At 38.3% G+C, this 24174-nt stretch overlaps 1 protein-coding gene across 1 annotated transcript; it reads right to left on the bottom strand.

The window, feature by feature from the left end:
- Positions 1-237: 237 nt before the first annotated feature.
- On the bottom strand, positions 238-23329 carry LOC110051565 (VPS35 endosomal protein-sorting factor-like). Its single transcript, XM_020757604.2, has 38 exons — positions 23076-23329; positions 22622-22712; positions 21840-22040; positions 20797-20925; positions 20310-20340; positions 19733-19806; positions 19291-19359; positions 19148-19207; positions 18701-18785; positions 18508-18585; positions 17750-17846; positions 16888-16935; positions 15750-15843; positions 15193-15270; positions 14051-14096; positions 13361-13437; positions 12905-12951; positions 12753-12809; positions 12426-12480; positions 12050-12130; positions 11397-11432; positions 10814-10867; positions 9522-9602; positions 8807-8869; positions 8336-8421; positions 7897-7977; positions 7261-7324; positions 6739-6837; positions 5749-5826; positions 5411-5525; positions 4817-4873; positions 4015-4097; positions 3804-3941; positions 3054-3081; positions 2777-2895; positions 2485-2528; positions 1937-2039; positions 238-1565 (listed from the first exon to the last, which is right to left on the bottom strand). The coding sequence occupies exons 1-38, from the start codon at positions 23090-23092 to the stop codon at positions 1470-1472; spliced, it is 2940 nt and encodes a 979-aa protein (XP_020613263.2). The 5' UTR covers positions 23093-23329; the 3' UTR covers positions 238-1469.
- Between the last annotated feature and the right edge of the window lie 845 nt (positions 23330-24174).

The following is a 24174-nucleotide window of genomic DNA, read 5'->3' on the forward strand; positions in this document are numbered from 1 at the left end:
CATTTGCGGTCCAATTTGGGGATCATTTGCGGTCCGGGATCATTTGCGGTCCTGGGGTCATTTGCGGACCCGTACAGTTCAGTTAGTTGGGGCGCAGCGCAAAAATCGCGAAAATTGTCGTTCCTCACCCCTATTTTTTCGCTCGCCGATTTTCGCGCTGCGCCCCAACCTACTGAACGCCTGGAAGAAGCTAAAATTACCCAGATACACATCGTAGTGACACAACGCAATACCAAAGACGGTTTCGTTAACTTTATTTCGTGATTTCGACATTATCTATCGACAGAAAGTCTCAGTTCTAATTCCATATACACTCTTACATTTTTTTCAAAATATCATTTATATCTATTCAAACATTAGGCTTGGGTCAACTATGGTCCGTACACACTACGCCGCAGAAATTTAAAAACGCAGCTTTATTTCTACAGTTTGGCCTATGTCCACACTAATCTGGCACGGAAACTGAACTTTTTTGGAAAAAAAAAAGAAAAAAAAAACTTTGATATAACACGTAAAACAGAAACACTTTTTATCGCTATTTTCCTTCGGGTTAATCCTAAAAAAAACTGGCAGCGTGGATAACATCAGTGAATGTGAATTTTATTTTATTCAGTAAGCGAGAATTCCATTACTTACTTTTCGCGCCAAGAGCAATTTATCCTTTTGACAATTTGACACCATAGAAAAAAGTCAAACAAACCCAGACATTGCCACATCCGTCTTCTTTTCGACGCTTATAATGACCACGTGAGATAAAGTTATATAAAATATACTTTTAATTTTCCTTACAATATATGTTTACTTGTGAAACTCGTAGAAAAAGCTAACCAAACACACATATGCTCGACATTTATCTGTGTGACTATCATTCAGGATGATCTGTTATTTATAATTAAGTCACAAATATTTCCCTAGTGTGAGAGACCTTGGATTCAAGTCAGTTTAAGTCCGCGCTGAAACTTATAATCAACATTTCGGAACGGTGACGAGAGAAAGAAAATAATCGACTGGACGATATTATATTGATGTAAGATCACTTTCTCAGAACCAACATTAAGAGCTGAATATAACAACCAGTATGGAGAATTGAGACGCTCATAAAAAAAAAAATATAAAAAACAGTAAGCTGTACCGCTAGATAGGACTGATATTGGTGAAAATCTGAATACGCAGACTCATCGAAAGATATTTACAAATTTCATCAACAGAGTCTTCCTGCAGTCCATACCGGCTATGTCTATACCACAGGGCCATACATCACGAAGACCCGAGGGGTAAAGCAAACATCCCCGTCACAACTATACGGTCCTATACAAGACCCCCGTCCGATACACTCTCTCCAAAACGAGATGCAAAGGACTAACTCTCACTTTGTCATGAAATCATTCTTTAGCTAATTGCATATCAGCCAATATATTTTGACTGGATTTACGCGAGCCTAATATGAAACAATTGACAGCTTCTTCTCTTTATGTTCTTGTCTGTAGACTCATTTTCTGTGCTAAGCCAGCAAACTCTTTGTGTCCGGAGGCTCCTCTCTGTTTCACATACTCCAGAGTGCGCAGCTGTTGAGATGAATCAGCATGAACAATATTAATTAAAGCAACACAACACGCTTTTATACGGCAAATCGACTCAAAAGCGCTGGAAGAACACGGCACGAGTTGCTCTTCCAAAGTTTGTTAGGGCGTCGATAATTTTTAAAAATATCTCTGTTGTGGCAAAGTGAACATTCCTATTGAGTTACACTATCATACTGCGAGAGCATCCAGTCTTTTCGTTTTTTTTTTTTCTCCGCGGGTGAAATAAGAACCTAAAAAAAAATCAGGATTCTCTCGAAGTTTTCTACACTCTGACAACAGCTTCAACCTCTATGACCTTTGAAGACTAAGTTTCTGTATCAGTTGTTTTGTATGAGAAAAACACCTATACTTACCGTGTATTTAGTATTTCCAAAGCCGTGTTTCTGAGCGAGATTCCACAGGTTCAGGGCTAAGGTAGCTAACTGAGGTTGCGACAGGTCCGCGTGACATAACAGCCTTGTAAAACACAACACAATATTTAGCTGGGACTTTCTAAACATGCATGACTCTTTTTATCGCTGAAAATTCAAGAGATTAAAAGAAAAACACTTTTCCAAACAACGAGAAAAAGTTCATGAATTGATTTACATGTAACAGTTTTGAGATCTCTCAGTCCGTTTTTCGACTGTTTAACCAATCAAGAACCAAGTTCGTCTAGGAGGTGAAGAAGTCAAACAGTCATGCATGTGCAAAAAACTTGCACGTACAACGAAGGACAGCTTTCGGTTCTTTGATTGACCAATATGTTTGAAAACTGAATAAAAATGACAAAAGTTAACTAAATGTCTCAGCAAGTGGAACCGATGTGCTGCGTAACATTATCATTCCAAAATTGAATGAACAATGAACTCGAGTACTATATTTAGCTGAGCGTAGAATGTAATCCCATTTTGCTGCGTACCTGTTGAAGAACCCAATGGCTATTGCCGCTTGTCTCTTCAACGCCTTAAGACAAAATACAAAAAAGAAAAACACATATATTATTATAGATAAGCAAAGGGACTTCAAAGAAATCTTAGTCACCTAATTGAATTCAATTGATTTGGTTGTAACTTTTTTAAGTCTATGGATGAAACTCTAGTGTGTGACCATTGAAATGAAAGCTATTGAGCAGTACGTTCGTGTGGTATTGCCTGTTTACAATTATTTTCCAATTAAGAACGTCGGTAGATTGGAGCAGAAGGTTTACTTACTTCGTCGGAAGTTAAAGACTTCAAGTGCTCAAACACTGCTTCCATCAATGTAGAAACAATTTCGTTGATCTCGGCCAGGAATTTCTTGTCACAGCCATACAGTCTGTCGTTTGAGTCCACTGTAAAATAAATCTCTTTTTATATTACTTATTCCTTTTCTCCAAAATAGCAGAATTCGCTAATTAGTTTATTTCTTTCTTCATTTGGCAGTTGTTAATCACAGAGTGAAAACCACACATTACACATGGCCTAAAAGCGAGCAAACCTAAAAACGTACCTCTCTCGACGTGATATATGAAGTATTCCTACGGAGACAAGAAAGGAAAGAAAATATCAACGGAGAGGTGGACCATGTGGCTTTTGAGGGAGGGGGGGGGGGGGGGGGCGGTAGCTGATTTTGGAAAAAATATCCTACAAGCATTCTTGTACAAAAAAATAATCATACATACGACCACTGCCGAAGAAAAAATTCACGCAAGTTCATTGAGCCGAAAAAAATCATGTTACAGGGAGAACAAAATATCATGTCTACGTCTCGAGAAACAGATTTTCTGGTGCATGAAAGGGTTGAAAAAAATTCGCGCCTGTACTAGATCACCCACCCATCCCACCCTTCCTCAAAAGTCAAATAGTTTACCCCCAAGGTTAAAAATTGGTAGTCCTTTTATTTCTTTATCTTTTTCTTTTTGAGAGCCTCTGACCCTTCTTTCTAGGAACTATGTCAACAACAGCAAAAAACAAGGCCAACGCCGCTCTTAATTTAATTCCCCAACTAACATGCTGAAAATGTAGAACATATAAAGCGCTAAAACGTGAATGATTAGTTCATAACCTCGCGCACTTGACAGAATCCTCGAGAAATCTTCAATGGTTTTCTGGCCGGAATATAGGTCTGCGATTACGAGGAAATATAGTCTAATAAACTGACTACTTAGTTTATTGTGACAGAACTAGGAGAGGTTAAAACTTTATCACTGATGAAAGAGTCATTATATGAACAATGGAGTTACAAGGATACAAAACCAACCTGACTCATGGCGGAGAGAAGGCAAATGGCGTTCAGATAAATACTCATCTTTGCACCACTGTTTAATTCCCAAGTGTATTCCTGCACAACATTCAACATTCCTCGCACAAGATACAACGCACCTTGATCAGGTGAATCCTGGAAAAAACACACAACAGTCAAACATCGCGCAATCATGAAACTGAGAATAATAACACCAACAACATCTTACCGGAACCACCAACAATGTGGAGAAGAAGTTGTTCATGTAGGCGAGAAGAAACGGCTCTGAGGGTTTCACCTTATGGTCGATTTCTAAACACAACACAAAAAGAAAAATTAAAACGTTTGCAGACAGTCCTTCTCGAAGGACGACTTATTTTGCAGGCTAGCAGATCAAGTTCTTTAAAAAGTTCTTTACATTTTGTCCGTCCAACACCGAACTTACAAGTCTCGCGTGTTGACAAGAATGTTTTTCATAGCATGTTAAAAGGTAAACAGCTGAAAATGAAAGCAGAGACACACAAAAAACACCTTTCATTTTTGAGGCAAAGCAGTGTCTTGTAGTATGGATCATAAATGTGTTGAGAGTGTGAGATGGAAAAAGTTAAGTAGGTACAACGGATATGCAAAATCCCCTAACTTGCTTTAAGATCAGCCATATAAATATCACCGTTCACGAAAAACAAAACAGGTTCAAAAAAAAGGGGGGGGGGGCAACTCTAACAAACATTGTTTAACAATAACAAAGTATAAAATAAAGTCACACCGAAAATTTGGATAGCGCTCCCAATTAATTAGAGAAGCTACTGCAAAATGTTCAAACCTCCCGGTATTTGAACCTCTCTTGCTGCATTTTTCCCGTAAATTTCTTGGATCTCTCGAATCCCGGCAAAATTTCAAGTTTCCTGGAAGAATTTTTTCTCCCGAAACAGGCCGCCTTCTTCCCCACAACAAATAACACGGTGGGCTATTCCATGAAGAGCACGTAGACGGGTAGCTAGTTATTATTTGAATTCAATTGCCGTTCTTACCAATCGTACGAGGAACTTCGGTAATAAGACTTATGGCCGCCTTGAAAAATGCATCCGCTGAAATGAAAAATGCCAATCATATTTAACAGTTGCGTGTCAAGTAGCTTTAACGCGTCAAGACTACTGGGTGTATAGTCGGCAGAGGATTGAGATCGCGCCCTCATTATTAGTTTGTATTGCATTCGTAGAAACCGCATAGTCAAGAGAAAGGCTCGCAAGAACACTACTGTCGCAGTAACAAGCAGACCGATGTGATAAGGCCTTTCCACCAAGCAGGGATGGCGCAGTGGTGCGATCGTTCGCCTCCTACCAATGTGGCTCGCGCTCGATTCCGGCCCGGTGCCATATGTGGGTTGAGTTTGCTGTTGGTTCTCGCCTTGCTCCGAGGGTTTTCTCCGAGTTCTCTAGTTTTCCTCCACAAAAACCAACACTCCAAATTCCAATTCGACCAGGCTAGAGGACCCGCATAAAAACCAGCTAAGGCTGATGTGGCTTCCTCTCTAAATATTGTAATTGATTCATTTTATTTAAGCTGACACTGATGATAAAGCATTCCGTAAACTCTTCTAAATTATAAAATCTACGACCGCTGACCTTGACTGAGGGCTTGGTTTGCCATGGCGACCTGTCCTGACAGGAGATAAAGCTTGAGGCGGGTAAAAACGTCATCTATGGAGGGGATGGTGATGAAACAGTACGCCACACAAGCCTGTGGAGGAGAGGGTAAGGAAATGAAGTTGTTAGACAGCGTATATGACGATCACATAATCGCTATCAACTAAGTAATTTAAATGAGTTGCATTAGGATTCGCGCAGGGGTTCGACGGCAAGTGTTGCCTCAAGCTTTTAACAAAACCCAAGGCTGTTTGATATCAAATTTTACCATTTTGTCACAGATTGTAACACATTTGACAGTTAGTTATTTTCCTTACCCTGATGAAAGACGCAGTCTTTCGTGTGTGGCTTCCTTTAACCACATCACGGGTCCGCATAGCTAACAAATTTACACTCTGATGAAAGCAAAACAGCAGTATACTGTTAATGACAACATTCAACAGGGTAGCCCTTAGGTGTCCACGATATCAGTCTGACCAGAAATTCCTCGCGACGGAGAAAGAGACTGTTCATTATTTTCTGTGCTGTGTTCTAAGGCATAGATGTTTGGATGGAGAAACTCACTAAGCATATAAAAACTAATTACATCTATTAGTTACAAAATCACCACCAAACTTCTCTTTATCCCTCTCACAGCAGTAAATCATAGTCGCAAATAGTCAGCCAACGTATCCTTGGAGCTTTTAGGCCCGGTTCATACGTCGCATTCCTGCCGTGTCGAATTCAATTCAACGAATTAAATTCGACAGAAATTCGACGTCTGAATCGGCTGCCGCATTTCTGCCGCACGTTCGACTGGTCTTGTCGCATTATCCGACAGAAATGCGACACCGATTCAGACGTCGAATTTCTGCCGTGTCGAATCTAATGCATACATTATAGTAATGTATTGAGCATGCGTAAATGTTTTCCCGTCAAAGAAAAAGATGAAACTTGGCCATTCTCGACCCAATGCAACCTGAACATGTTGTAACACATTCTGCTCCGTTGTCAGCCTTCTCCTTCTCGTTCCATTGGCGGTCAATTTTTCGCAAAATTAAAGTCCTTCGTCGCTCAGTATTTTCGTCCGCCACATTAAATACCCTCCGTTTGAAACATTTTCCGCTGGCCGATATGCCCGACAGTACAAATTCTGAATTAAGTGCGACACAAGTGCGACGTATGAATCGACAGTCGCATTTCTGCCGCACTTAATTGAATTGAATTCGACACGGCAGAAATGCGACGTATGAACTGGGCCTTAGTGTGTTTAGCAGTCTTAAACATTAATTGACTAGCACAGATTATCGTTAATCGACTAGTGTTACCTGAACAAGCATTACAAGCACGGTTTCCAGATTGGAGAAAGAAGAACGAGCGTCCACATAAGAATCTAGCTGCCTTTCAAAGTCACGGCCAAAATCGATCTGCAAAGGTTAAGATCGCGTAAAAACCAATTACAAAATAGACGCTATTAATATATCGACAAATAGCCCATTTCCGAGTTAACCTAAGCCTGTCTGTCAAAGAGAGGCCTGGTCCAAATTGCGAATGAAATCTCATTTTCATATGAAAGGATGGGCACCAAGAGGTACTTCGGAAATGGCCTGTTAAAGAGAACTCTTTAGAGCGCAAAAGATTACTGTGGATTTTCTTAAGCTAGTTAGTCCCTGCTTAGTTATTACTCGGTTTGAATTTTCGCGCGCAAGTAACAACGTATCACGACACGACCCGGATCTCTACGTCATCAGAGTGGAATGGTTCAAGTCAGAGCTCAGAAACTGCTTCATCCACGGGAGAAGACTTGAGCCCAAACAAACAAACAAACAATGTAATAAGCTTATTCCCACCTTGCGTAAAAATCCTGTAATTAAATGACCAATCACTCTCTTCTCATCAACCAGAGTTAACGCACTGTTAAGATAAGTGGAAAATATTTTAACTTTTTTTTTATAGAAGACTGAAGTGAGATCTGGGAATTAGATCAGTTGTAAGTAGTTTGTATGTTCTCATTTTGACAGTTAAAGGATAAAAAAATGCAAATGTGGAGTATATACAATGAAAACGACAGCACAGAGATTCAAGCAACAATTAGAGTTCAGAGTTCTTTCCCAACAGCTTTCAAAGATTGTCTTTACTTATATCATATCATAAAGCTTCTGTTGAAGTTGTAAATGGCATTTTGTACCTTAGTTGAATGGCTCTGCGATCTATGCTTTGCCTTTCACGATATGCTGTGCTAAGGCTGACAAAAGTCAAGCATTTTCGGACGTTTTGGCAAAACTTTGGAAGTCTTGGCTTCATTCTCGGCATTCCCCGGGGTTCTTCGTTACATCTTCGTAACTTTTGGCATTTTAGAACGAAAACGCTCTTGGCTTTCGGTCTTAACCAATTCGAAAAAGCAATCGAATTTTCTCGTTAAAACTACAGCAAACAATATTCACTCCTCCTCAGGAATATTAGGTGGCAGCTTCCTTGCTACTTACTTCACAGAGTCGTGCATCGTTTTGCAAACAAACAGCAAAGCATTCACTACCACTGGATCATTCGTCGGCTCTTGTTGATATCTGCAAACAAAAGGCATGCTTTAAACTCTTCCCTCTTGCTGTAATATAACATAACCCAAAATAATTTATCTGGTTTACTGGTTCCACTAGCCCTCGACGCAAACGTTCCACGAGATCGTCACGCAATCTTACCGCCCCTACGTGAGAGAGGAATGCGTGACAAACCGAAGGACAATCCTTGTAGCAAACGCACGTTCGTTACTAACTTACTATCGATCATCAGGAACGATAAAAAGTTGAAAAAGCAGCAGATGAACGAGCTAACATCACACACTAGTGGAATGACAATGCTTCAACAACTGCTTTCTAAGAAAACTTCCCTGAAGAACGCGTCAAAAGATCACGATAAGACACCTACTTTATAAAAGCCTGCATGATCAGTTTGCACACATCTACTTTGATCGTCTCCTTCTGGAACATGTCTACAAAAGGAAGGAACTTGTCCTGAAGGAAAAAACATAACACCATGTTAGAAAAATAGTACGTGCAAAAAAATAATAGGATCATAGGATATAAATAACTTTTAGGATATAAATAACCTATTAAAATATTGCATTCAGACTTCACTGACTGTCAGAAAAAAACGCAATTTTGGCAAATCTTCGTTAAGGTACTCAAAACGTTTGCTATTCTTATTACCCAATCAGAAACAGCGCTAGCACAGCGACAGCTGACACGTCAGCATATCTTCATCAATATGTCATGTTTCTTCGCAATATCCCCGCTGAAAATCGCGGGCTCAATGAATCGGGGTTTCTGTTTATATTGCTTTCGTCAAAATAACACTAATTGCTTGAAACGCGAGCAAATCACATAACAATTTACATACCATCGCTACCAGAATCGAGAAGTCGTGAATGTGGTCCAGTACTTTAGACATGATGGATTGAAGCTGTGGGAAACAAATTAAACTGGTTTGCAGTTGCTCAAAAACTCGATGTGTTACAAGGCCTTGTACCTATAACTACAACAATAGCAACTTCATTTGTACCTAACATTCAAATCAGTTTCACTGAGGTCCCGTCCACAATAGGCCGGAGAAATTTGAAAACGCAACAATCACCGGTCATTTTGTGTTTGAGGAAAACCCGGGCAGGCAAATCACATGATAGTCGTGTCTTCATCGTTTTCGAAAAGCTCCGTTTTCTAAAGGATCTCTCTCCACACTAAACGCAAAACCGGCGTTTTAAAATTCCTCCGGTTTGAAGAGCTTTTTAGAAAAGCTCCGTTTTCGTGACGGATTAGTGTGGACGGTAAGCCTAACTGTAAAATAAAACTGCGTTGTCAAATTCCTCCGGCGTAGTGCGGACGGAGGCTAATGATGAAAAAATATATTTATTCTAGTTGTCCTGAATAACCGCAAGGGGCTAGAGAAACAGGGCAGACATACAGAGAATATCAATGTAGTTATCGGGTCAGGTACATACAGAACGCAAGCAAACATACGCACATAACACACAACGTCAATTCGCGCTAATGTATGAACTCCCCCCCTGACATTCGGTAGAACAACGGAACTAGTAAAGTGAATGTGGGTACAGTACCTGGGGATAGTGTCTCTCAAACGCTCTTTCTGGGGTCATGTGTTTGATGACGTCTCCAATAAGAGTGTTCACTTCACGTTTCTTTCCAAAGAAACACAATGAAACATAAAAACACGTTAGCTTGATGAAATTCTTCACAAGCCTTCAAAAGAAGTTGCCTGAACATGTTTTGTGTTTTGCCGAGTTTAAGGTGGCTCTACTGGTTTTCAGGTTTTTGACGGCTCATAACTTTGTAAGAATAGAACAAAAGGCAGACCAGGGCCACTGAAATATTTTTGTAAGTTTGGATTATATAATTTCTACTTGACCTAAAACAGCTGTTATTTTGTCGTCAGCAGTTACCATGGCAACATTCCACAAGAATTTTCCAGACCTGATTTTTTCGCTTATGTCACCAATACCTAAAAAATTAACCTGGTGACCCCGAGTTTTTTAATCAATAGCTTTTGGCATCTGAAAATGAAAATGCACAACAATTTTAAATAATTTTACGGAGCCGATTTCTTGTAAAATTGGAAAAACAACAATTTGCACAAAGTGCAAATTTCCTTCCGTAGAATTTTTTTATTTTTTTTCTGACGTTTCCTCTCAATAATAATATTATGTTAAAACAATAAAAAGAAGGGGTCACCGGCCTTGTTTTCATGTAAAAGCCTTCGCGAGTTCCGTTATTCCCATGCACGTAGACACGCATTCAGAAATCCAGACTTTATAAGATCAGCAGTTGCTCATGAGCTGTTTTGACTACCGTTAACTGCTTCGTGTGCCCGCGCCGGCGAGCGGGCTCCGAAAAAGCGTTTTGTTTTGTTTGCTGCTAAAACATCATTTGCGGTAAGTATTGTAAATAGGTTTTGTTTTTCTTGATGTATTGTAAGTGACGTTTGTAAGACAGTGACGCACGATGGTGATCAACTCCTCGCGCGAGAAAACTGGTACCAGCTACCTTAAATACTGGTTTAAGTGTCTAAAGAATACATGCAGTGTCTTCAGCCAGTCACATTAAGTCGCCCCTGAATGTATGTTTTAGCTTCTACAATCATGGACAAACGTCTTGAGACAGACAAGAGCGAGAATCTGAACAGAGAATCTAATAATATTAACCGTTTTAGCACCAAAATAGGATCGAAATTCTCCCGGCAGTTTTTCATACATCTTCTATTATGCTCTTTGGAGAATTTAGCTTTATCAATTATATCTTTTCCTGAGATGATCAAGTTCCTCACTCTCAAAACCTGCTAAATTGAATTCATAATAAAAAGGTAAAGAGAAATTAGAGATTGATCAGCACTTACCGTGAAGTGCTTACAAACATACTCTATCCAGGCCTCCGCACAGCTGATGTAGTCCTGAGGAGAGTAAGACAGCTCACAGTGAAGAAAAGAATAATTCTTTAGAACAGACATGGCTGATCTCTTTGGTCCCAGCTGTTTAAATAAAGCAGGTTTTAAACTTTTAAGCTGTCCAAATTCCATGACTTTCCACGAGACTTTCCACGAGACTTTCCACGAGACTTTCCACGAGATTTTCCCTTTTTCCACGCTATCACTTTCGGAAATGTTCAAAACTATACTTGCTTTAATCTTTGGCGTTCGCCAAAATGCGCGTCGTTTAACTTGCCTTAAGGGCGTCTTCAAGGCTAATTGCTCGGTAACTCGCCTTTATTTTATTTTGTTCTTGTTTTGACATGTGCAGCGATGAACGTATCATTATTTTCCATGACTTTCCATGACCAAAAATTAAATTTTATGACTTTTCAGGCCTGGTAAACAAATTCTTGAATTCTATGACTTTCCAGGTTTTCAATGACCCGTGCGGACCCTGTAAAAATCAACATTATAATTCGATATTTGAAAAAGAAAGCTGGCGAACACTTACCGTGGGCTCTTTCATTTTCATCACCACTTTCCAGACCTTAAGGAAATAAAAGTTCACTACTGTAAGAATAAAACAGAGTTTACAAACCCTCCTAGCTTGCAAACTTGTTGTGCCTTTTCCATCACCGTTCCACTAGCCTTTGTCATTAGTCTACTTGCATTTTTATACAGTCTCTTTCCTCCGTCTGAAAATGAGCCCCTCAAATCTTGGACACAAAAAATCCTTCCAACAATAAGTGCTGCAAGGAGCCCTTGGGCTTAGAGAACAATAAAATCTCCTTCCATAATATAGCTCTGCTTTGTCTTCAGTTATGTTATTTGCAGCATTGCATTTCAAAGGCTTTTGATGCCCACCAGCTGATTGTAAAACTTGTGTTCTGCCGTTTTCATACCGTTGTTTGGAGCGTTTCACCTTTAGAGGACTTAAAATTATTCACATGCTAAATTGCTTCTAAATATAACCAGAACGCACAATTCCTTTCGATAATACGGAAAAGCTTTTTGGAAAAAAAACATAGCTAATAAGCTGAGGGCTTAGTATCGGAATTTCACAGTAGCGGTCCTAACCTTTTAGGAACCCGAGTTTCGAACTTGTTTGCAATGTAACTGCTACAAAAATATCTTCTGTAGATTGTAAAAAAATTGATTTTTTACCTCACTGAGAATTTGCAGTCTCTGAGCTTCAGGAGGATCACAAAGACTTAAGTTTAGTCCAAGAGATCTGTAGAGGTGATGCTGACGATAAACAAGAAATCATAGCACAGTTAGACAACATGCAGCTTACAGTGACAATAATCATAATACATGGTTTGATAAGTTGCATCGTGGGCTTGTACGAGGCTTTGTAACATAAATAGACGTCACGCTATAATTCTTTCGACTATTTTATCGCACAAATTAGTTGAAAAATAACCAAGAAAGTAAATTTAAAGATAACTTTCATGATGCATGCAGCGTTTACACAGTTCCAGGGTGGGTTGCATTAACGTTAACGTGAGGCACACGCTATTGTTTCTTCTAAAACAGTTACCTTTGGAAATCCTGCCTCCTCACAGTTTCTAATCAATTCAGTGAACTGCAAGGCTCTGAAAAAACAACAACAAAAACGCAATCAGGGTAATAAAACATACATAACAACCATTTTATTGTCTTTGACCTGAAAATAAAAGTCGTTTTTGTGCTTACGTATTTCACGACTCGGTTGGCATGGCCAGATTTAAGAACTGAAAACACTAAATTTGAATGTGCTTAAATGAAGACTTAGTTTTGGAGTAATAAATATCTAGACCATTACTATGTGTAATCCCTCTTACATTGAAACAAAAATAGTGCTTGTATTAATTACTCACTCGCTTACCTTTCTGCAATATATTCTGGTTTGTATGCTGTGATAACCGAGTTCAACAGTAATGCGCTGACGAAAACAACACACACATGTCATTTATAAAACTACAACTGAAGAAAGAATTCAATTTTGTTCCAAAAACAATTGTGGTTCTTTTTACCGACCTGTTACATTGTTTCTCGCAGCGGTTCAGGATATCTGTGAGTGTGGACTAAAAAGGAAAAAGTTGCACTTAACAGTTATTCCACGAGCGCCCGTTGGATATGAGATGGTAGATAGCTAACGAGGCGAGTAGCCCCGAGTTGGCTATAATCATCTCAGATCAACAAGTACGAGTGGAACACTTGTTTTTATTAAAAACGCCCCCAAATTATAGAAATTAGACTGAAATAAATAAAATCGCCCCCAAAACTCACGCGTGCGCTTACCATACTTGTAGAGCATGGTATAATGGGTCATAACCTATGATGGTTCAGCCAATGAAAACTCGCGAATTGCATTATCCAATGATCAAGTTTTTAATAAAATTAGATATAAGAGGAGAATTGTCAAGTGTCAGACTCGCGTGCAAGGGAACACTCTCGTGGGTCCAAATTAGTGGGAGCAGATATTCTTCTCACCTCTGGGCTCTTTTGTGCAATGCACTGCAGGATCCAGTCCAGTGCAGGAGGATACAGCTGAAGGTACTGAGGCATTTCTAGGTTGTCAACAAAGATGTTGAAAGGAATACTTATTTCACAGATATATCAACAAAACCAGTCCTAGCAGCATGAAGGAAGATTGTCAGATTTCAATCTAGGTTATGTACCCGTCGCCAACAGCACGTGCACAGTAGTGGCCTGGCTGACCAGTGTGTGGAAGGTTCTTGTTTGACTCCTATTGGGAGAACTTTGAACCCATTTTTCGAAAAGCTTTAATTTGCCATAGACCATCTAATACGTCTAAAAAGTATACACTAGTTTTTTTACAGGTTATATAAGGCGCAATGACATCTGAACAAATGAAGCTAATTTTATTTACTTGACGTTTTGTTTCACCGTTGTCTCTGGCCTGGATAATATGGTTGAGTGCTTTATGGCAGAACTTTGGAATCCTAACGTCTGGCTGTTAGCCTGGGAGGTGGAGAAGTCGTAGAAGCCATGTCATGATGTCTGTGATGTACAGTTTTTGAATGGTTGTTTTGAAGAATTTCAAAAACCCTTTTTATGTGACTTAAATGTTCATTTTACTTTAGAGAATTCTGGAAAGAAACAGACTGAATCAATTGTACATGTGCATGTAATGTAATCAGGACTAGGCAGCTAACTCACCAAGCCTCTGTTCAGCCAGAATATTCTGCACTGTGTCACTCTGAAGCTGAAAAGATAGGGAAATTACAGTAAGAAATAGAAAACATGTTTTCCGTGTTTCTATCGAGTTTTAGTATAAATCTGTTGGCGTTCTATCACGAATGCCGTTCTCTGATTGGCTACACTACTCACTATCTATTCTGTGATAGATAGTGAGTAGCATAGCAGTGTGCCCTTGTTAACGAAATGACGGCTGCTTCTTGGCGTTTTCGAAGTGTCTGTGAAGAGGATTTAGATAAAGTTTTGAGCGACTAGTAGATTTACACTAAAGCAATTAGATTATTCGCTCTCGATTTCTGTGCGTGATAGTTGACTCGGGCTGCTCCCTCGTCATCTATCATGCGTTATAGTTCACCACTAAATTTCCTCCGATTCTTATTGGTTTAAATTGATCACATGACGCGATAGTGTTCATCCGTGGAGAGACACTATCAGCCCATAGTGCCCGTCCGAGGAAAATACCCGGATGGATAGTACTCGTCCGTGTAAATGTTTCTGTAAGGAAGCGGGCTTACAGAAAGTAAACAGTTGAAATGTATTAAGTGGGTTTTTGTCTGTTTTCTTTTTCAAATTTTACATTTGGATTTAACGACCTTTCACGGCTTTCATCTAAAAAAGTTGAAAATAATTCAAGATGAATTTTGAACTGGCACGCGGAAGAAAATTTAGCGGTGAACGATAAAGACAATAGAGTGTTTATGTCTCGGAACTATCCGTCTGATAGTTGTCCCTTGGAAATTTGATGTTCTTAAAACTAGCATATTTGCCCTCGAAGCTTCGCTTCTCGGGCAAATATTTGTTTTAAGAACATCAAATTTCCGCGGGGCAACTATCAATCGATAGTTCCTCGACAGAAACACTCTATTGTTTAAATAGAAATCTCGAGCTCATAATCTAATTGTGTAATTGAAATATAGTTTAAACCAATCAGTGCACACATTTCCCTTGGGCAATTTCTAATACAGAGATTAAATTGTACCACTAGAAATTAAATTGAATCAAGATTCCAATGAAGTGTTTTCTTTTCATTGCAACATAGCTCACTTACAAGCTTCTCTACACACTTGGTTTGTACGTTAATAATAATTGAAATGTGTAATTACCTGTTTATAGCTGATAATGAAGCTGAACAAGTTCTCAATCAAATGATCCCGTACATCAGGTGCTACAAGGATACCAACCTAGAAAATTGACACAATCCTCTTATTTCTGAAGCCAGTGAGTAAGGGTGCCATATATATTTAGCTATGTGTACCGTACATCATTGTTGTATTCAGTGACATATGAAATCTCTTTGGGCAAACTAACTTTTGCTCCAGGCAAATCAACTTTTTATTGGGCAAAATGACTTTGAGATTAGGCAAAATGTTTGCAGACGAAACAGACTTCGACCAAAACGACTGGTTACCCAATCCTCTGTGGGAAAAAAAGATGGTGACTGGTCCATTAATCCAAAATTCTTAGTGCACAAAAACTTTAATATTGTTCAAAAAAGGCATAGGAAAGTTCTAACATCTTCAAGCCTAGCATACACAATACCATTAGCACAGGGACAAATATTGCAAAAATATGGTTTTCCCTGTACTATATGGGCAGTGTAAGGTTTGCACTGCCCATAAATCCCAACGAGGATTATTATATCAATATAGTTAATACCCACCCTACAGATATAAGTTCTTGCATACACTGCCACTAGAGGGTCACCCATGCCGCGAATCATCTTAGTGAGACGAACAAGAGCCTGTGAAAACTCTCTGAAACAGAACCATGATGAGGGTCATCTGCTAAGTATGTCCATCAGATCAGATGGTAGAATTAAATGCAGAAAACAATGTTAACATAAAATCAGTCCCAAATCATATTTTAAAGATTTGTTCCCATTAAGGATGTTTTAAGTAGTAGCTGTGTTGATGCATGCATAGTTAATTGGTGGTTTTCAGTGTCACGCCATAAAAATAGATCAAAATAGATATCAAAACCGTTCAACAGATAAAGTCCAGAATCTGAGAAAAGAAAGAAGGTAAATATGCCAAGACTCTCGCCAAGATTCAGGTCACAACAATTTTTCTTATCCAAGATATGCGGAAAAACTTTTTACCTAGATTTATAGAGATTTGTAGGGAGACGCCATGCTGGTGCCCATCCGGCTGGGCACCAACATGGCGGCCGGAAACCAACAGAAACATCTGTCACTGAGTTTTGCTACAAAAGCGTGCATTTATCCCTCGAGGAACTCAAAAACATTAAAATAATACTTTTTTTGATACAAGAATTGTTCAGATAGCCAAATTCCTCGCAGTAAGTCACTTTTTTAACCAACATGACAGCTCTCTCCGCTGTCATGTAAATGCCGCGTCACACCAAAGTTTAGAAATTCAAGCGTAGTTTATCACAAAAGCAAGAACCCATTCGGAGCAAAAATTTCTATGAATATTAGTTTTCAGCTGCTCTTATACATCATTTAAGTAAAATCTCTGGAAGATCAATAGTTTTGTAGTTTGAATTTTAGTGACGTCATGTGAAAACCGGCAATGGGAAAAGTTTCAACACTGAAAATTTCGAAGTTAAAAGTAATTGGAGATTTACGTGTAGCTAGCAAGTATTTAATTTAAACAGTTAATTCATAGCACTCTTATTCAGACTAACTACGAAGTTTTTATATATCATCACAGGTTCACTTAGAAAGAGACCTGATTCGCAACAATGTTATATCCTCAACTAAAAAACAAATTGTGTTCTAGTTGTTTTTCCTTAATACTTTATTACCCATTGTTTACAAGTTACATTTACATACTGACCCAGTAGTCAGGAAATTGTAACATCTCAGTATTGCTGTCTCCACATAGCTTCAAACAGTCAAGGAAAACTGAACTGTACAGATAACTTAGCAGAACAGTATCTCAGTAAAAGCAGGGGCAGATCTAGGATTTTTCTTAGGCTCAGGGGTTGCACCACTAAGGAATGGCGTAACTGACTGGTGAGGTAAACAAATGTTAAAAGCGTATACGAAGAAGAAGGCTTCATCTCAGGAGGGGAAGTGGGGGTGTATGTGCACCCCCTGCACCCTCCCCCTAGATTTGAACCTGAAAAAAAAAAGGATTATGAATGTCATCCTATGCCAGTATTCTACTTGTATTTCATGAAATGCTTTTTATTAGCTTCAAACATAAAAGGTAATTAGCTTCACACAGGCCAATGTGGATCACACCAGAGGAGCATATACCTGTTTACAGGGCATAAAGCAAAAAAATATATATATAAATGCTACATACCACCCCCTCCTGCTCCCTTGGATGGAATGGTAGTCCCTGCAGGTTACCACACCCTCTTCCTCCAACTTCAACCCCTTGGATTTTGCTGTTTTTTTTTTTTATTTTTTTTTTATTACACTTCAATCCATTACTGACTGAGACACTGAGCTTCCTACTATGTATAAGAAAAGCTAGGCGAACTTGGCAAACAGTGACAAAATTACATTCTATAGATGAAACAGACAAATGTTTGAGACACTTCCCCTATAGTGCATAAATTATTAACTAAAGTTGGTCAAGAAAGTACATGTCTTGTCAAAGAAGTGCCTTGCAGAAGAAAATAGGTCAGGATGAAACTCTTTTTTCCTGAATCTCACACAAAGTAGAACATGACAAGTTTCAAGGATACAATCGAGGAATAAGCTCCCGCACTGATGCGATCTTGTAAAACCAGTTTCTACATGTTTCTTTAGCAGAGTCTGGCACCTGGTCAGGAGTGAATTTTTCTATCAAACAGAAATAAGAAGAAAAATTCATTAGCTCTGACTACTAAGAGTGGTCAACATCCAGTCTCCATTTTTTAACCAAAACCTTGAGCTTTGGGCTTACATATACAGTCGACTCGTAATAACTTGAACTCCCACTAACTCAAACCTCACACTAATTTCAACCAAAATTGATTTCACCTGGATTTCGATCATACAATAACTGTAATTTACTCTCAGTAACTTGAACATCCCTGGCCACTAACTCAAACCTTTTTCAATTTCCATTCAAGGTTTGAGTTATCAGGAGTTAACTATATGTGTACAAATGTTATTCTACACTTTGGCGTTTTTGTGCCTATTACACAAAGTCAAATTTGTATTAAGTAGTTCATTTTGAATCTTGGGTAACTTTCTAAATCCTCTCCCCTCTCCCTCCAAAAAAAAAAAGTGTGTAGTACTTTCCAGTTCTCAGGGGTTTCATTAATGTTTCCAGCAGGAGGGAGCCTGGTTTTCACAGGCAGGCAACACTTTTTCAACCGAACTTCTTTATAAGATAAACTTTCCTCTAGATGGTAAACCAGATGGGCAAAACCATCCTCTCAGTGGGTCAATTTGCTGCTGCCTGGCCTAATGAAACCCCTGAGTTCTTACAACCTTTTATAACAGACAGATTTCTTACCTGGGAGCATGGTGGGTAAGTTACTGCCTGGCGTAAAGATGCTAGATTTGCGGAATATTCTTTCATAAACCAGTTTTCCTGCAAAAGAAACATTCAGAACTGTCTAACAGCAACCAAATAGGGTTTGTGTTTAATAATATACAATCATATTACTCCTACATGTATGATATCAGTTCAATGAAAAATACCTTACCAAAAGTGTCCAGTATATCTGTGACGAGAACGAACTTGCTTGGGTAAAACTGAATCACAGATACATCAGCAAGAAGTTTTGAACACTGAAAATTGATAATAATTAATAAATAACTGATTAAACCTGGGCTGGACTAAATACATCCTCCAAGTTCCTGAGTGTGAAGCTATGCTCTTTTACAATCCACATGGCCAAATGTCAGCCAGGTTTTTAAATTATAGTTAATTATCTTATTGATATTTAATCTGATACAATTTAGCTGATCCTATCTAACCCAATAAGGTCTGATCTGGAGTTTGTTATAATCACTATTGCACTGAAAATGTCTTAATCATGCAAGCTATGTCATCGCTGAAAGAAATTAAACATCAAAATACTATGCTTGTTAGCTTGTTTGGAAGCCATTTATCTATGTTTATCACAAATTTGGCGATAAATCATACAGACCTGTATGGCAATCTTAAGAGCCTTCACTCTCTGGTCAGATTCCCAAGCTGTGATCAAAGCCTGTCAACAAAATAATTTACAATTATTAGACTACATAAGAATTGTATCTATGAACACAACTACTTATATTATTTGGTGTTTACCTGATTCAATTCCTCAATTCTCTTGACATAATCTTGCTGACTAAGATTCAGCATTTCTTTGACTGAACCCTGAAAAACATAACAAAGGCTGAGTTATTTTGTGAACAAAATTTGTTTTTTGTCTCATGGTTTCAGACAAATAATATTTCTTATACAGTCATAACTATTCTGTTTCTAGCCTTGGAGTTTATATCAAACACTAAGTGTATACAGGAGATCAATAAATAATAAATAATTTCTTGCTTATATAAATAAAATGTCAATAACATGAGTTGCAGTCAGCTTTTCCGGTTTGATACTGAGAGTTATTTTTGAAGAAAAGCATGAATCAAAACTGAAATCCCCAGGGGGATGGGGTTGGGGGTCAAACCAAAAAAACCTGCCATGGGAGGGGTATGGATATTTTGAGGAACAACACCATGTGGTACAATTTTACAGTCACCTCTTCAAAGTCATTTAGGTCTTCCAGCCTGTGTTTTACTTTATCTGTGACTGTCGTCTGCTGCTTGATTACAACTAGAAAGTAAACATCACTATGAGTCAGTAGAAATGTTGTATTGTGTTAAGATTTGAAAATTACACACTGTCCTTTAAAACTTGTATTAAAGTTAAAGGATGTAGTTCATTCAGGTGCAATGTGTATGTACCAAGTGTTTGCTGGACTCTGGATCTAGTAAATCCCCATTCAAGACTGGCTGTGGTCATTGCATTATGCTTTTGGCAAGATACTAAATACTCTCATGATGCTTATGAACATAAATAGGTAGCGACTGTAAACATTTTTCTCAGTTCCTGACAAAAGTTTCCAGAGTGGGGTAGCTTCTGATGGAATAACATCCCATCCAGCACAGAGTAGCCATACTCCTAGTGTAGAATCATACAGCTTTCATGTTTTTCAATAATTCTAAGAGTTTGAGCTGAAAACATTGCTAGTTGCTGATTTTTCCAAGGGTACATGAATATGGTTACTCTTATGATACACTCCCAAAGTAATCAAAAAAGTATTAAATTTAACTCACTTTTGTCTTTATCAGATGATGACAAGAAACTCTGTAAGAAAAAATACAAATTAAAACAATTAATACGTAAAAAGATATTTCAAAGATTTCTTAAGGCATTGTGTGAAATGTTCGCATTAATTCCAAATGGATTTGTTCAAATACACTTTTATAGTTTCCAATGATAAGATTTCTGGTTCAGAACAAAACATGAAAATTGAAAGTACAAATTTAGCCATATCAGTCTTGGCAAAATCTATACAGTGCCTTGATGTTAACAGACAGCAAATGAGAATACAATAATATAATATTACTAACTAGAATACATAATATAATTTTAATAAATGCAAAACAGTCACTGAGAATCATTCATATTTTAAACACAGAACTAAAAGGCAGATAGACTTACAATGTAGCCATCACAGTAATCTGTTATACATGTAGATAAATATCACAGTCAAAAATTTACAAATACAGGTATGTACAGGTATGGAGTATTGTAGCTTACTGTAGTAATAGACAGTTTCTCAGATGTTGTGTATTTAGCAAGGATTCCAGTTCTCTTGTTGGACCAAGGTTCAAAAAAGTCGTCCTCTTTTTCACTTTTGCCAGACTGTTCCTTAGACAGAGAAGATGCCTGTGAAAAAGGAAATTATAGTTTTAAAAAAAGAAAAGAAACCAGAAATAAAATAAAATAAAATAAAATTCCACGTAACACTTATTGAAGATAAAGCATTTTAATGTTATAAGCTACATGTAGTTGGCATGTCCCAGCAGAACCCTTTGAAAATTTCTTTTTCATGTTTCACAGCTTACTGGTTATTTTCTGCCAGAATAAGTTATTTTTGTTTGTTAGGCTAGATGAGATTATTGATTTGTGATCTTTCAAAAAAAAATTGAGTTGGTTGTTTTGTTTAGGTTTTGGTCTCTGTTTAAACAAAACAAAAGAATTGTCACCAAATCGTAGAACATGGAAATTTAATAATGTCCCGATCATTATCATTATGAAGCATTATAATTATAACATAGTACCTAACTTTCTACCAATTGTCAGTTTTATAACCAAAGTCATTTTTTCTTAACAAGTCTTTGAATTTTGTCACTTTGTGATTGCTATTTTCCTGACTGTTTGACACATCAACTAAATTTGGACATTTTATTTCGGACATTTAATTTTCGGAGACAGATAAAACGTAGCTCAAGCAAGTCTACCCCTACAAAACATGAATTAGACTGAAGCAACATCTGTGAAAATAATAGTTTTACTACACCCTCAAGGTTTTAGAGGTTAACTGATGCGAAAATAACACCATAGTAACACAGTGATTTGTATCAAGCCATTACGTATCTCAAGCAGTGTCTCACCTAGAGTTCACTCCATAAAGGAAACTAAGAGCTTTGGAGCTACTTAAACGCTTCATACTGTACTGTAAATATTTTGGTCTCTTAAAATTTAGGACACTTAACAATTTCGGCCAGTTTTATTTTCGGACCCTTTTTTTGTCCGAAATTAAAATCATCCAAAAGTTTTTGCAAGAAATGCATACAAACCCGCTGTTTCTTGGACACTGGAGCAGAAACAGGTACAGCCTGCTTTGTATTGGCTTCCTGAGCAGCAAATATGGAGAGTGGATCGAGCCCATCAAAAGTGTCTGGTTTAGCTTGAATCATGCTCAGGGGATCTGTTACTGATAAACCATTTGACGAATTATCAGATGGGGTACTTGACTTTTTCCAGGTGTTGTCTATATTCTGAAACAAATTGTTTACATGATAAATTTAGCAATCTGTCTAAACAAGCTATCTTGGATTTTGTATTATAGTGCAACCCCATTAATCTGGTCACCAACAGGCTGCAAAAATCTGGCTGTATTAGCATGGTGACCTTATTTAAGGGGTTATTTCAGTAAGAAAATGACTGACTGAGCTTTTGTCCAAGCCAGAATAAAGTGGCCATAATAGCAATGTGGCCATAGTAATAATGTAGCCATATTAGTGGGGTTGAACTTGCCATAAGGCAGGGATCCACGAAACTTAAAGGCAACTCAGATTGCTGATTTACAGGTAAATACATGTAAGAATAACAACTATTCAAGAATGAGGCAAAACTGATAGTTGCCACTCTGATTTAAATCAGCGTTTTATACAGGTCTGTATTTCACTTAATGCACATATGTTTAAATCTGGCAATCATTAATGTGGAGCATGGAAACTACAGACTTTGTGAATGGGTAAAGAGGGTAGTGGTGGAGGGGGGGGGGGGAGGTGGCGGGAGTTAGGGAGTGGAGGTTAAGTTATATAAAGGTTGACCAATAGAGTTGTTTTCTACTTACAATAACAGAACCCATTTTCAGTGGGTGATCATGAACAGTCTCACCAGCAAGCTGATTAGTTTCCTTTCCATAGTTCCTAGAACGAGCAACCCTGCAGAGAGTAGAACAAGTTCTTAAGTGTAAGCTTATGAGTCAAGCGTAAATGTTTATCAGTTCATCAAAAGAACGGGAGAAGCTAGGTGATGGTGGAGTACATGGGAACCGTTTACTTGCCTGATCCAAATTTGAAAATAAGACGAAGATCGAGATTTAAAGAAACCCTGATAGCACTAAAGCTTGTTTATGTCGCTAGCTTGATATTGGATTAGATTTAAATGTCTAGCAGCCATATAAAAAAAATGTTATTCTACGAAAATGACAGATTAGAGGATAAAATGGACTGCAGAAAGAAGACGGGAGATAATGGTACTGAAAATTGGAGAAAATCACAAGATTGTTTCGAGATATCACTTACCACTCGTAGGACGCCATCTTGTTTTTGGCTTAGTCACCGCTCCTGTCCGGACGGACTTCCACTCGCGGGGGACTTGAGTCGATCCTCTCCACAACGGCCATCTTGAGGACAGAGGAAGTGGCCGTCGTAGAGAAGTGGCCGTTATGGGGAGGTAGGGGTGTAATATTATACCTTTTTTCGGGGAGTCCAACATTTTTATTTTCAAAAACTGTGTATTGTAGAAAATAAATACACCCAATCCAAATATATCAATAAAACAGACCAAAGACGTACGCGCGATACGGTTGAAGTTTCCAGATCTTTTACAATAAGAGATGGGGCTCTCTATACACTGTGCGTCACTCATTGATTAACTGGTGATTTTCGAAAGGTAATTTTTTTTCAGTTGGGACGTGCTTAGGTAGCCGTTTATCACTGCCAGACAACTGGAGTGGTGTGTGTAGTTTTCTTCCGTACCTACAATTGTAGTGTCTTAAGTTGCTAATGAGGCGCTATATTATTTGTGGGAATTTCAAAGCGCGCGTAAAATCATAAAATTGAAGACTAAAATTGGTCAGCGAAGTCATCTATTTTTTCTGCAAACAGATAACCTGTTCGCAGGCTAACTGTTAGTAAATAAATTCTCAGTTCTTCAAGTTTATGTAAAAGATTTGCGATTTTTAGCTATCAGGTGTGCGGCATGTCTGTTGGAAGCCTTACTCTATTTCAGATTAAAACATTAAAATCCGTTTTCCCGTTGTCTAGGTTACGCGGTGTGTCCTTCAGCAGTGAAACTAAGCGAGCCATAATCATGCATGAAACGCCTGGACTTCCGCGTAAAAGCATACCACAGGAAAGCAGACCCGACCAAAGAGTGAAAATTTTTAGTCTTGCTGCTATGAACTCGTGAGACAACTAAGAGAGAAGCTATGACAAAGAAAAGAACCGTTTTATTTCATTAAGTTATCCCTTATTGAAGGAAAAAGCGATATCTTACTACGAAAGTGCTTAGCTTTGTCTTGTGGGGAATTTAAACTGATTGCCCCGGGTTAAGAGAGGGGTAGGCGCGCACTCTTTTCCAGACTCTTCGTTAGACCTTGCTAGTGAATAAGCCATTTCC

This window comes from Orbicella faveolata, unplaced genomic scaffold, assembly GCF_042242905.1.
Source record: "Orbicella faveolata isolate gen_17 unplaced genomic scaffold, um_ofav_v1 contig_2, whole genome shotgun sequence".
NCBI classification, from domain to species: domain Eukaryota; kingdom Metazoa; phylum Cnidaria; class Anthozoa; order Scleractinia; family Merulinidae; genus Orbicella; species Orbicella faveolata.